Source organism: Thunnus maccoyii, chromosome 21 (genome assembly GCF_910596095.1).
Source record: "Thunnus maccoyii chromosome 21, fThuMac1.1, whole genome shotgun sequence".
Classification (NCBI taxonomy): Eukaryota; Metazoa; Chordata; class Actinopteri; order Scombriformes; family Scombridae; genus Thunnus; species Thunnus maccoyii.
The window spans coordinates 7,689,937-7,704,369 of record NC_056553.1 but is presented as its reverse complement, the minus strand read 5'-3'; the positions used below and the strand labels follow the sequence as shown (position 1 = coordinate 7,704,369).

The window sequence follows — 14,433 nt, the reverse complement described above, 5'->3', positions numbered from 1 at the left end:
GTTGAAATAATTAAAAGGAAGCAGTAAATAAGCTTCTGTTCTTGTCTGGAGATTGACAAAAGGACACAGTGTGTTGTAAGTATCCTCACTGGCAGATTTCAAAGTCCTCTGTAACTGGTTTCTTCTGTAACCTTTGGCCACATTGGCTCTAAAAAGAAATAGTAATGGTTTTTACTTCATACATGTTTCTAAACATGACATCATTACGGATATGACCGCATTAATCAGGTGTTCAATGTGATGATGAACACAGAGAAAGACAAAGCTATTTTTTTCTATTTTTGAATACAAAAGTATGTCTGATTCAGTGTTTCTTCAAAATTGAAAAAAAAAAAAAAAAACTATTGAAAAACAATGATAAAGCTGCTCTAACCAATATTTTTATATGAAAAATGGCTCAAATGAATGGTGTTGCATGTGGTGACAAACCCTTAGAGAATTATCACTTCATTGTGCGCTTCCACTCAGCTTTTCTGAACATTTTAGCGTCTTTGATTTTACCGTCACAATTTTGCTGTTGTCATTCATTACTACTCTCATCAACCTTGTACCTGCCCTGCATTACCCTAGTTTGCCCTGCGCTGCTCTGTGCTATCCCTGCACCTGCCCTCACCTGCCCTGTGTCGTGTCTGCCTTGCCCTGCTCCCTGTGTTTCCCTCAGCCCATCAGCTCCCAGCCTGCCCTTCTTTCCAGTCACCTTTTCCACATTTGCTCATTAGTTCAGTTTGTATTTTAGCTCTGGTTTTCTGTTCAGTCTCTGTTGGATCTTCAGTTTGTACTGCATGGCTCTGCATTACATTTTGCTTTTTGACCGTTCGGCTTTTGTTTTTTTTCCTGCGCACTCTGAATAAAGACGTTTTCCTCAGACCTGCTTCACCTACGGTCTCTGCATTTGGGTCCATTCCTGCTAGTTTTCTGATACAACTGCTATTTTTTGTAGTGGTCTCAGTAATATTTACTGTTAAAATGTACTGAGGTAGCATATCCCATGACATGGTTAAGCTAAGTTTGAGTATAAACAGGTTATAAATGCAAGAACAATACTCTTCACTCATGTCTTTCGATGTTTGATTTGAAAGAGAACTGATTTTACTTCTAATTATAACTATTCTACCTTGCTCTTTCATTTGTTTCACTCTACGGATGTCTCTTGTTTTTAACTCTGCATTGAGTGTTTTGTCAGAGGAATGGTTATTTGGGGTGCTTTAACTGTGCTCTCTCCCTCATGTCTCTATGTGCCTTTTTTCTGCCTCTTCATTGGTTAAAGAGGCTGTGGTGGAAATTGTAAATGAAAGGAGTCTTAACTCTGCCCAGTTACTGCATTACAGTAGAATCAAGCACCCATGCAGAGCAGCCGCCCCACACTAATCTTATAAGACAGCTACATGAGTCATGTTACATATTTTACTTGCAAGTTCCATGTTTTAATGTTGCTGTTCATCATTTGTGATGTGAAAACATCAGAAATAAAAAGTTTGCATCTTGGTATTCATTCAGTTATAATCCAAACACACCACAGAGCGTCTCTCCTGCCGGCTGCACACTGGAACGTAGAAGAGGAGACAGTAGAGATGCTAGAGATGCTTGTATGCGTCTGTTTAAACAGGAGTTTAACCAACTTTTCTGCATTTAACACCAGAGCTGAGAGTGTCAGAGCTGAGAGCGTCAGAGCTCTGAGCAGGAAGCAAAGTGCTGATTCATTTTGAGAGAGCAACAACCAACGGGAAACTCCAACACTCAGACACTCACTTTACTGTAATAAGGTTTAGTCTTTCTGTCAGAATCATTCCTTGTGTTACTCTCGGTACTTTCCGCTTTATCTTATCTCTGGGCTTATGTGAACCATTTAACGGGGAGTCATAACAGTACTTTCGCATTGGTGTAAATTACTAAAAATGAAATCACACCCCAGCCCTGACCCTGGGGTCAGGGAGTCATAAGGATGGTAGGAGGGCGTGCAGAAAACTGCATCAGAGATTTATATAAGAGAAAGAGGCTAAAATATGTGGTATTTAATGTTTAATTGATTTATCTGTGTGGGAATTCATTCTGTGCTTTAAAATTAATATCGAGGCAACTAGCCATCCATTGTGAAACAGTTATGCCAGAGGTTTTAGACCATTTTATGGTTCTGCTCTGTTGAGGTTCCATATTTTTGGCACAAACAAAGTTTTCCCTAGCTTTTGATTATCATGTCTATTAACTAACATTTGGAACAGCTTTAAATTTTCACATATATGCCTTAAGAACCCAGTTTGGAACAAACTTCCTTTCTTCAGAGAATCATTTTTAAGGTTCTCTAAAAAATGCGGCTCTTGCAGTCAAGTTTCTTTCTGATCAGATGAATTAGAATCATTCCTTGTGTTACTATCAGTACATCAGCCTCATCTTTCCTCTGGGCTTGTGTTAACAGTTTAACAGGGAGTCATAATGAAAGTACTTACACAGTGCTTTAATTTCTTTCATTTCTCATCTTCTTACATCTGTATTGGGAAACTTGGTCACACCCAATCCATCCCCCCGAGTCTTCTTAAGCAGCAGCAGTAACAAAGTGAAAGTTATTGCTGCTGCTTGTACACTGTGTGCATACAAAATGAAGCCACCATCCAAAATGAAAAGAGGAGCGACAGAAGACCAACCAACAATCAACAACAAAAAGAGAAAAATCTCTTATCAACAGAAGGTATGCTACTGCTATGGCCCTACTACTCATGAGTCAAATAATGGAATGAAAGTCTTATTATCAGCTGTGACGCTAGTCATCATATAATCAGGCTATTTTACTGGAGCTACTGGCTAGTTGCGATTATCTTGCTAATATTAGGTATGACTAGTTTTTATTTCTAAGTTGTATCTTATATTTCATCAGATCCAAGAAGGTGAATGTAGCAGCAGGGCAGGCAGGGTGACCAGAGAGGGAAAGGAAGCACGTGGTGACCAGGTAATGAGGTCAGAGTTAAAATGCTGTTACAAGCAAACACTGTTAAGCAGCCTAAAAGACATGTAAGAGTTGTCCATAAAAGTGTCTGACTTTTTTTCTAGACCATGTGGTTTAGGGTTGGGCGATGTCTAAAGAACTGGCATAGGATGCTGCCCACAGTGAACACAGTGGAGCATCGTGATGTGTGTGTGTGTGTGTGTGCGTGTGTGTGTTTGGTGAGGGGTCAGGGAGTCATAAGGATAATAAGAAGGAGTGCGTAAAACTGTATCAGAGATTTATATAAGAAAAAGAGGCTAAAATATGTGGTACTTAATGTTTAATTGATTTATCTGTGTGGGAATTCATTCTGTGCTTTAAAATTAATATCGAGGAAACGACCCATCCATTGTGAAACAGTTATGCCAGAGGTTTTATACCATTTTATGGTTCTGCTCTGTTGAGGTTCCATATTTTTGGCAAAAATAAAGTTTTCCCTAGCTTTTGATTATCATGTCTATTAACTAACATGGAACAGCTTTAAATTTTCACATATATGCCTTAAGAACCTAGTTTAGAACAAACTTCCTTTCTTCACAGAATCATTTTTAAAGTTCTCTTAAAAATGCAGCTCTTGAAGTCAAGTTTCTTTCTGATCAGATGAATCAGAAGCATTGTGTTACTATCATTACTTTCAGCCTCATCTTTCCTCTGGGCTTGTGTTAACAGTTTAACAGGGAGTCATAATGAAAGTACTTTTACAGTACTTTCACTTTCACATAGGCGTGAATTACGGCTTGTTGTAACTCCCAATAATCAAAACCAGTCAGTACAATTTGTTACATTAACATTGAAGAAATAATGTACAAAACATTATCTTAATATATGACTCCCCTTACAGTTCTAAATTTTCTCCTGCAGTTTTTGTATGTATTTGTTTTGATTACTTACACACAGTATTTGCAAGATATGGCAATATTTGTATTAGAAATGTAAGTATTATCCACATAAAGCTTCAACTAAAGGCTCTGTTTTACAGTAATTACAGTAATAAATACTTTTCATTTGACAATTGCTTTGTTGTGGATATTTGTATTAAAATTATAGAATATTTTAAAAAATAAATCAGTGTTGTTTACCTGTATTTTCTTACATTAAAGCCAATTGTAAAGGTAATGAAAGACCAAAGGCTTGGCTTATCATTTTAATGAGTTGTGCAAGGATGATCACTTGCTCTGTTAATGTGTGCATGTCCTCAAGAGAAGGAAAATGTTTTAGGCAATGCCTGTCCAACTGGGCTTATGTGCCTCCCCAAAATTCAGATTGACAACTTGCCCATCCTATCAAATTCATGAAAACTCGCCTTGTGACACACTGTCAGAAGGCAGTTTTGTGTAGCTAGCAACTAGATGAAAGTTGGAAACTATGGCTAGAGAGATATCTTTGAGTCGCTTTAAAAAAAAAAAAACATGTCTAGAAGATGAAGCATGTTTGGACCAGGCTTTGCCTAAAGAGGAATCGCAGCAGGGTGGTGTGTGTGTGTGTGTGTTTGGGGAGGGGTCAGGGAGTCATAAGGATGGTAGGAAGGAATGCAGAAAACTGTATCAGAGATTTATGTGAGAAAAAGAGGATAAAATATGTGGTATTTAATGTTTAATTGATTTATCTGTGTGGGAGTTTCAAGTTTCTTTCTGATCAGATGAATCAGATTCATTCCTTGTGTTACTATCAGTACATCAGCCTCATCTTTCCTCTGGGCTTGAATAAACAGTTTAACAGGGAGTCATAATGAAAGTACTTTAACAGTGCTTTCACATCAGTGTAAATTACTAAAAATGAAGCCACACCCTCCCTCTGATAAATAATGAACAGTCCCTAACGAGTTAGCTTTGACAGCTTACTCTTTAATGTTGCTATGGTTACAGGTTGGGTAGCGGATGAATTTAGAACCGTGATGAAAGAGATGGATATCAAGGATACTCAACTTGATGCTCTGGCAACCCTCAACTTCAGTATTACACTGTGAAAACGACTTAATTGGACAAAACTAACAATAAGTTAATGGCATATTTAAACTTCAGGTGTTAGGTGTTGTTAGATAATTTGTGGTTATTGCTCAGGCATGTTGTTTTATTGAGCAACTTCATCTTTGTATGTAAAAAGTCTCCCAAAGTGAATTAAGGTCCTGTGAGGTTTGTTGTGCTTTCATGTCAAGTAAGAAAGCTGTAGTAGAAAGGTTATACTAAGAGCTTTTCCAGTACATGTAGGTCAGTTCTCCGACCTGTTGAAATATAGCCTGTTCCCCTCCCGAAGCAAATAAAGGTCCTTTTTTTAAAAGGACAAAAGTGTAAGTAACAACTGATCTTTGATATTAGTGGGAGAAATGTTTACTATTTAATGCCACCTTTCTCCTTTTCCATGAGTAGATCAAGAGCAGAGTTATAATTGTAGTCTATATGTGTCATAAAGACATGAACATTATTTAGAAAGTAAATTACCCTCCGCTTGTCCATCTGATTTGTTTGTGAAGGTCAGACTTCATTTTATTTTGACAATCCTTTCAGCAGCAGCCTGAGCAGTACAGAGACACACAGGCAGGTGAGCTCTGATGTCATAGTGAAATATAGCCATATATTCAGGAGCTGAATGAAAAGTAATACAAGTAGAAGATTTCGACATGATTCAAAGATAGGTTTGAGCATTGCTGTGGCTCTGTCATGAAACTCTCGAGTTGTGTCGCCCAAATCAACAAACTGAAGGAAAGACAGAGGTAGGCTACACAATCTTAGGTGAGGTTTGAAAATGGTGCACAACAGATAGTTGGTTTAATATGATAAGCTTTAAAGAAACAATACCTAGAGTCACCCCATTGTTGGATAACATATTGATTTACTCATTAAACCTGGTCTAATCATTTGACAGGCACCATAAATGTGTGCACTGAAGTCCTTCATCTCCATGGCCATGCATACAATCAATCATTAATGTTTAATAACCAAAAGAAGCTGGCTATAAGAACCAACTGCAAGTCCAGCAGTGATACCATCACTGAGGGAAAAGGCAAACAGTATGGATGTAAGGATGCACTGGTGCATGACAAAACTGGACTAATTACTAAGTTTTAAAGGATGCTGAAGACAGATGTGATGTTGCCAAAGAGCAAGAGTGACGTTGACTTAATGGTGCAGTAAAGATTTTTGATTTTCTTCTTCAGTCATGTTCAAGCAGGATGGAAGAAGCTGAGGATGGCATTGCAGTGGTGGGCATTGGATGCAATTTTCCAGGCGGTAAGGCATTTCAATTTGGGAAATTAGTTTTATAGTTTTGGTTTGTTGAATTTCTAAACATTTTACTGACAAATTCACGATTTACAGATATCTCGCAATGACACTTGAAAACTGACAAAATTAACTGGACAAAAACTACAAAAAAAAAGAACTGCATTATTTCAACATTTTACCTCTGAAATTGAACTTCACTTGGGAAGTTGACTCTTATGTCAACCTAACATTCTGGGTTAATTAAATTCATATTCTGGTACTTCTAAAATAAGGATGTGTCATTATGTTTTTTTATTCAAATTAATTCATTGTTGCTAACTTATATTTCATAATATAACTTCTACCCTCTTTCACCATAACACCGTAATACTAAATGCTTAATAGTATTAAATTATTCTTATTACCTTGGTGGAGCCTTTAACTACTGTGTATATCTTTCAAACAGGAGAAGGGCTTGACAATTTCTGGGAGGTTCTGGTGAATGGGAGAAACTGTTCTGCGCCAGTTCCCAAAGAGAGATTTGACTTAGCCAGCTGGTATGACCCTGACGACAATAAAGCGGGTAAATCCCGTACAACCAAGGCTGCTCTCATTGATGGGTATGGTCTTTAACCCTAACACATAGACACTAAGAATGTACAAATAACAATGGCAATATATGAAAACATGTTTTAAAATTGTTCTAGAAGTGATTTCATCAAAAGTAAAGATTTGCCACAGAGCAAAAATTCAGCTCTGGAGAACCTTAATTTTGGTATTTATTTAAACAGTGGTGTGAGGAAAGTCCATTCTTGTTTCCTCTCACATTTGCTGTGATCAGCACCTGATTTAATTATACTGGTATACATTATGATCTATTTCTGTTATTATATTTGATCTAATGATTTTTGAATGTTTTCAGTTTCAATGAATTTGACCACAAGTTCTTCGGCATCAGTGACAGTGAAGTGGAACAAATGGATCCTCAACAAAAACAGCTCCTTCAGTGTGTCTACAGGGCTTTAGAAAATGCTGGAATTCCTATGGAGAAGGCCAGTGGGACCAGGACAGGAGTGTTTTTCGGTTAGATAGTAAAAATATTTTTACAGTGACTTGCTATTCACAGTTGTTTGTAATATTACTAATAATGACTTTATGTTGACAAAAATATGATTACTTTCTGCCAAACCGAAATTCCATCCATTTTTTTTCTTTTTTCCTTGAATCATCTATTTTTATATTGCTTATTTTACAGGCCTAATGAACAGAGATTACGAAACAAACGCTGCACAATTGCATCCAAGTATAATCAACCACTGGACTGGCACAGGGCTTGCCATGAGTTTAGCAGCAAACAGGGTCTCCTACGTCTTCAACTTCACTGGGCCCTCACTGTCTATAGACTGTGCGTGCTCATCATCCCTCGTGGCTCTTCATCTTGCTTGTCAATCCATCAAACAAGGTCTGTATTTCTAATTAAAGACAATGACAGCTCCTGTAACATAACATAATTTCAAAATACTGTACACTGTTTTCCCTCTCATCAGGAGATTGTGACATGGCTGTGTGTGGAGGGGTCAACAGTATCTTAGCGCCAGGAATGTTTGTTGCTCTCAGCAAGGCCAAGATGATCTCACCTGACGGGACCAGTAAACCTTTCTCCAGCAGAGCAGATGGCTATGGTAGAGGGGAGGGCTGTGGCGTTCTTCTCCTGAAGCCACTAAAAAAGGTCAGAATATGCAGAGGGTATTAAAAAGATCCATATATTTTTCAATGTTATAAATATTATATAAATAATACCTAATTATACTCTCATTGTTTCATTTTGGTCTTGTTGCTTTACAGGCTATACAAGACCATGATCACATCTGGGGTATCATCAGCAAAACAGCCGTCAACCAAGATGGTCACTCAGTCACTCCAATCACCAAACCCTCCATGGCACAACAAGAAGAGCTGCTGCGAAGTATCTACTCAAAGTATGACCTCACAAATGTCCAGTACATAGAGGCACATGGGACTGGGACCCCAGTTGGAGACCCAACAGAGGCAGAAAGCATCTCAAACGTCATTGCTAAAACCAGACCTCCTGGTTCAGAGACAGTGCGGATTGGCTCTGTGAAGAGCAATATTGGACACACAGAATCTGCTGCTGGAGTGGCAGGACTCATTAAGGTCCTCTTAATGATGAAGCATGAGACCATTGTTCCCTCCATTTTCTACTCCGAAGAGACTGCCAGTGTAGATGCCAAAGCTCTGAACATTAAAATTCTTAAGGAAGTAGAAAAGTGGGAAGCCTCTGGTGCAAGAATTGCAGGAGTGAACAACTTTGGTTTTGGGGGTACAAATGCCCATGCAATTGTCAAACAGTACAAACAGTCACACACTGAGATAAAGAATGACAGGAAGCAGGCAAAGTATTTTGTCATGTCGGCAAATTCACCAAAATCCATCACTCTGATGATGGAAGACACAATTAAACGGCTAGATGCAGATTGCAAAGTTGATCTAGATTCTCTGGTGTACACATCGGCTTGCAGGAGGAGCCACCTTAAACACAAATACAGAAAGGCCATCGTGGTTTCATCCATAATTGATCTTAAAAAGAAGCTAAGTGCTGCTGTTAGCAAAACATTTAGCCCGTCCTACTCAGATCCAAGGTTAGTGTTCGTCTTCTGTGGAAATGGTGTCACTTATCATGGCATGTGCAAGCAGCTTCTAAAACATGAGCCTGTATTCAGAGATAAGATCAAAGAGATTACACAATTTTTCCAAAGGCTGAGTGCAGTGAACATCTTGGACACACTTGAGAGTGAGTTTGAGAGAAGTGACTTCAAAAACCCAGATGTTGTCCAACCTCTCCTCTTTGCTATCCAGGTTGGCATTACCACCTTATTCAGACACTGGGGTGTCAAGCCTGATGCAATACTGGGTCACTCTGTTGGCGAGGTTGCAGCCGCCCACTGCTCTGGCCTCTTGTCTCTTGAGGATGCAGTGAAGGTAATCTATTTCCGCAGCACTCTCCAGAGAAAAGTCACAGGGGGAAAGATGCTTGTGATCAGCAACATGGCTGTATCAGAGGTGACTGCTCTTCTCCCTCAATACTCTGGTACAATTTGCCTTGCTGCTTTTAACAGCCCGGAGTCCTGCACAGTCTCAGGTGATGCAGATGCAATAGATAGCTTTCATATGAAGCTAAACACCACGGCCAACAGTCAGAATCTGTTCCTCCGTGTACTGGATGTCCCTGTTGCTTATCACAGCCACATGATGGATCCAATTCTGCCAGAAATCAAGCAGACAATTGGTTCCTTACAGGTCAATGATCTTGACACAGAGTTGTTCTCAACAGTGACAGGCAAGGAAGTACATCAGGGTGATTTCTGCACAGGTGCATATTGGGCTAGAAACATCCGTGAGCCAGTTGCTTTTGAGGAAGCAGTGAGGTTAGCAACTAAAGGAAAGAAGAATACAGTCTTTGTAGAGATAGGGCCAAGAAGAGCCCTACAGAGAAATATCATGGAATCACTGGGTAATGACACAGCTGTTCTTGCTTCAGTACAGCCAGAGAAAGATCAAGAAACAATAATGTCAGTTGTTTCTAAGCTGTTCGAACTGGGTGTTCGGGTAGATTGGAACACATTCTACACAGGATATGAGACCATGCCACTGCCTTTCCCACAATATCAGTTTGATTGCTCAGACAGGGATGTTATCATCAAAGCAGCACAGAAAAACACAGCAAGTAATCACCCTGTCCTCTGTCAGACAGGAAGTGAAAGCAATGTTTTCAGCTGTGATCTGATGTCTGATTCTTCTTTCTACCTGAAAGAGCACAAACACAATGATATACCCATCATCCCTGGGGCCTTCTATGCTGAGTTGGGTTTAGCCACATTCACGGCCATTGCCAAACCAAAAGTGCCTCTCAACTCACTACAGCTCAGTGTCAATTTTCACAGTCCATTTGTTTTGACCCAAAATTCACCAGAAATGAAGGTGAAACTAGAACAAACAGAAAATGAAACTAGTTTCACAGTATTCTCCTCATCTGCAATGTATGCAACAGGCACAGTGGTTTCAAAGAAAGAGAGGCTGATTGAGGAGCAGTCCATTTCCCTAAGCTCCATCTACAAAAGATGCACATCGGTAGTAAGCTCTGAGGAATTTTATGGGTATCTCTCTCAAGGAGGCTTTCAGTATGGAGAGGTCTTCCAGAATAAGGGGGATGTGCACTATGGGGAAGATCTGAAAGAGGCATTTACAGTTGTCACAGTTCCAGAGGAACTGCAGTCTCAGTTGCATGACTACTGCATTCATCCTGTTGTGCTGGATTTTCTGATGCAGCTTCTACCAGTCACAGTCGAGCACATTTTTGATGGTAGACCAGGATTTCCTGCAAAAATAGGAAGTTTGACAGTGTTGGAACCCTTGAAAGATGAAATGATTGTCTATCTGAGAGCAACGGATGTGGGTGTTGATCAATTTGAGGTCTGTGGCTGCTTTGCAGATAAAGAAGGCAGAGTGTTGGTTGAGGTTAAGCATGCGATAATCAAGTACCTTGGCAGTCGTTTTCATGTGGTTGAGGAGTACTTCTACCATAATGACTTTGGTGTCATCTCTGAAGGCATCACATCCGCTCTTCTTCCTAAGGCCTTGGTCTTTTGCGATCATCTAGGGATCTCTAAAGGCCTGCAACAACATTTGGACTCAAGGTCTAGATACATTTCCTTCACACATGCAAAAGACATCTTGAGCCATGGGTTCCCCGCTCTCTTGGCAAATCTCAATATCATAGATATTGAGAAAAACTTTGATGAGGTCTTATTTATGTGGGGCAAAGAAAACCTCACTTCACTGGAAGCTGATGTTGTCCTGCAGAATTTGGCAAGCTGCTGTGAGACTTTCCGCCAAATAGTCCTTGAGCTCAAGCGGATTCATTTCCCAAACTCCATCAGAGTGGTAACCTACTGTTCATCTGACATCACATTAGAACACATAAATCCAGGTTTTGCGCTTGCTGGCATGACAAGATCATGTGCTGCAGAGATACCAGAGCTTTCATTTCAGTTGATTGATATAGGCACTATCTCTGCTAAGGACATTGCAGCTCTTTCTGATGTCCTAAGATCGTATCCTTGCAGCAAGTACCCAGAATTGGTGGTAAAAGACGGACTGATTCTGAAACCTTCCATTGTGCGTACCCAACCCGAGATAATTGGCCACTCAGAGGTAAAACCCAGTTTTACCTCTAACATATCTAAGTCCTACATCCTTCAGACAGCTGATGCACATAAGATAACTCAACTGAGTGGCATTCATTTTGACGAGGAGGCCCAGCAAATCAGTGATGTATCAGTTGAAATTCAGCCCACTAAGATATGTGTTCATTCGTCAGATTACTTCCCTGTCAGTGCCTCACATCTGAAATTTGGCCAGACACTATACTGGGACAAACACTCATCACAGAACCACAAGCTCCTTTCTCTTGATTTCAGTGGTACTATTACAGCAGTTGGAAAACATGTCAGGGAGTTGAAAGTGGGAGACCAAGTTGCTTGCTGTTACCCTGTGGTGGCAGCCAGCAGGGTCAGAGTTCCAGAGGATGTGTGCTACAGCACCAAACGCTTCCCATACCTTAAAAAAACACCCTGTGTTTCCTACTTTGTGCTAGCATGGGAAATCTTGCATCGAGCCTTGCCTGGAGCCAAAAATCGTCTAGGAATCATATCCTCTGTGCCTGACTCTGCTCTGATGAAAGTCTTGGCACTCACTTCTCACAAATCCGGGTGGAATGTGATTGTTGGAACACAGTGCAATGGCTCTTTTGTAGATGTCAATCAAATGGACGCATTTGTTGTCCTGCCTCCATTTGATGAATCCCTGATTGCTAATGTCTGCAACTTTCCTGGTGTCCAACATGTTGTCATCATCTCTGAATCTCAGATGCAGTCATTGCTTGTTCAGGATTTGTTCCAAAGTGTAAAGGAAAGTGTTCATGTGCAGACAATTCACATGCCAGTCATTTTGCAAAAGGGATCCTTGAGTGCACAAAGGCAACACATTTATCACTGGCTCAAGTCCTTGAACTTGAGCAGGACATTTTCTCTTGAAAGCTTTACCTTTCAGAATATGAAATCTGAAAGCATCATGACCCTTCGTTCAAAGGAACCAGAATCATATTTCAACTCAAAGAAACTGGCTGTTGTGGCTCTAGAAAAAGGTCTCAGCAATACACTATCTAACATTCCACTGCTGCCAAAAAACAAACAGCTTTTCCGAAAGAGAGCAGTGTACATTGTGGCAGGTGGTCTCTCTGGTCTGGGCTTTGAAACGGTCAAGTTCATCTCGCAACGAGGGGGTGGGTACATTGTCATACTCTCCAGGAGCAAGCCCACTCCAGATGTGCAAAAAGAGATGCAAAATGTGGAGAAACAGAGTGGAAACTGCATCACTGCAATGCAGTGTGACATATCTGTCTGTGAGCATGTGCACAAGGTTATCAGTGTCATCAGCCTGAAATTCCCTGGTTGTCCAATCAGAGGAGTGTTTCACAGTGCAGTTGTCTTGCATGATGGGCTTATTGAGACCCTTGACAGATCTCTCTATGAGAAAGTTCTCAAACCCAAAGTAAATGGTGCACTTAATTTACACCATGCAACACTGAGCTGTCAGTTAGATTACTTTGTGTGTTACTCCTCCATCTCAGCTTTTCTAGGAAATGCATCACAAACAAACTATGCAGCAGCCAATACATTCCTCGACATGTTCTGTCAGTACAGGCGCAACCTCGGGTTGCCAGGACAGTCTATCAGCTGGGGAGCTCTGAACCTTGGGCTCCTCTTGAACAAAGAGCATGTCCAGCAATTTCTGGAGGCAAAAGGAATAATGATATTGGATGTGGCTGAGATTCATCAAAGTCTGGAGCAATGCCTTGTGCTCAACCGACCCCAACAGGCTATTTGTAGGTTTCACTTCAGAAATCTCAGGTACAACGTCCTCTCTCAAAATGCAGCCTTGCATATGCGCATGTACACAATAGTAGAGGAGGTTTTCCTAAAGTCCAAAGAGACAGATTCTAAAACTAAACCAAACAACTCTGTCTCACCAAAAGACTTTCTTGTCTCACTGCTTACTGAGACCATTGGCATCGACAAGAGTGAGCTGAAAGATGAATCACCTCTTTCATCCTTAGGCATTGACTCTATGCAGGCCATGACTCTGCAAAATCTCATCTTTCAAGGGAGGGGTGTGAATGTGCCTTTGGTGATGTTGTTAGATCCCAATGCCACGCTATCAACAGTGGTAGCTTTCCTGAGTGAAGAAGTTGGGGATTAAAATGTCAGCGATAACCAAGAGTCTCTTCCAACTGAGGACACAAATGATGTTTCAACCAGATTGTAAAAATGTCTGATGTAGATATTAGAAAAATACAAATAGCCTTGGTTAGCAGAAGAAAATGCTGAAGTGGTAGATTTTGACAGTGAAAACCACTCCTCTCATTCAACAACTTGAAGACTGTCACAACCACTCTGATTTCCTCCCGTCTGGACTACTACAATGCCCTTTATTTGGGTGTTAGCCAGTCATCCCTGTCTCGCTTGCAACTAGTGCAGAATGCTGCTGCTCGGCTAATAACTGGCACAAGGAAGAGAGACAGCATCACACCTATACTGGCCTCCCTGCATTGGTTACCAGTCAAGTATAGGACTGAGTTCAAGGTACTTTTATTTGTTTTTAAGCCTGGTGCCCCAGTACATCTCGGAGCTTTTCTGCCCCCTTCACAACACCAGATCTCTTAGATCCTCTGGCCAACTGTTGCTCGCTGTCCCTCGATTGCGGCTGAGGGGTAAGGGTGACCGTGCATTTGCTGTAGCTGCCCCTAAACTTTGGAACAGCTTACCTTTTGGAATAAAGTGTTGTCCTTCCCTAGACACTTTTAAGGCCAAACTAAAGACTCACTTGTTCGCTCGGGTCGTTAAAACCCAGTGTTCTACTATTATTTGTTTTCTATTTGTTCTTGTTTCTTGTTTGATGTTACCCTGTTGCATTGTTTTGATTTATTCTTGATATCTTATTGTACAGCACTTTGGTCAACTGTGGTTGTTTTTAAATGTGCTTTATAAATAAATTTGATTTGATTTGATTTGATTTGAATTCAATAGTGAGCTGATAATGGCCATTGTAATACAGCCGCATTCATGTGTTAATTCCATATGTTGATCCTGTTTTTTTTCTATGTTTATTTCTGTTTTA

The 14,433-nt window shown here is 40.4% G+C and overlaps 1 protein-coding gene across 1 annotated transcript; it reads left to right on the top strand.

Annotated features, from left to right (window-relative positions):
* The first annotated feature begins 2,594 nt into the window (after nucleotides 1-2,594).
* LOC121887752 (highly reducing polyketide synthase cm3B-like) lies at nucleotides 2,595-14,230 on the top strand. Its single transcript, XM_042398703.1, has 8 exons — nucleotides 2,595-2,683; nucleotides 2,870-2,941; nucleotides 6,132-6,204; nucleotides 6,644-6,797; nucleotides 7,100-7,260; nucleotides 7,433-7,639; nucleotides 7,725-7,906; nucleotides 8,023-14,230. Exons 1-8 carry the CDS (start codon nucleotides 2,612-2,614, stop codon nucleotides 13,513-13,515), a joined length of 6,414 nt encoding a protein of 2,137 aa, XP_042254637.1. The 5' UTR covers nucleotides 2,595-2,611; the 3' UTR covers nucleotides 13,516-14,230.
* Nucleotides 14,231-14,433: the final 203 nt, after the last annotated feature.

Excerpts from the sequence above, each read along its gene's own strand:
- LOC121887752 (XM_042398703.1), top strand. The coding sequence starts at position 2,612 with ATGAAAAGAGGAGCGACAGAAGACCAACCAACAATCAACAACAAAAAG. Across the intron at positions 6,798-7,099 it reads AAGGCTGCTCTCATTGATGG|TTTCAATGAATTTGACCACA; the intron begins GTATGGTCTTTA and ends GAATGTTTTCAG. Across the intron at positions 7,907-8,022 it reads TCCTGAAGCCACTAAAAAAG|GCTATACAAGACCATGATCA; the intron begins GTCAGAATATGC and ends GTTGCTTTACAG.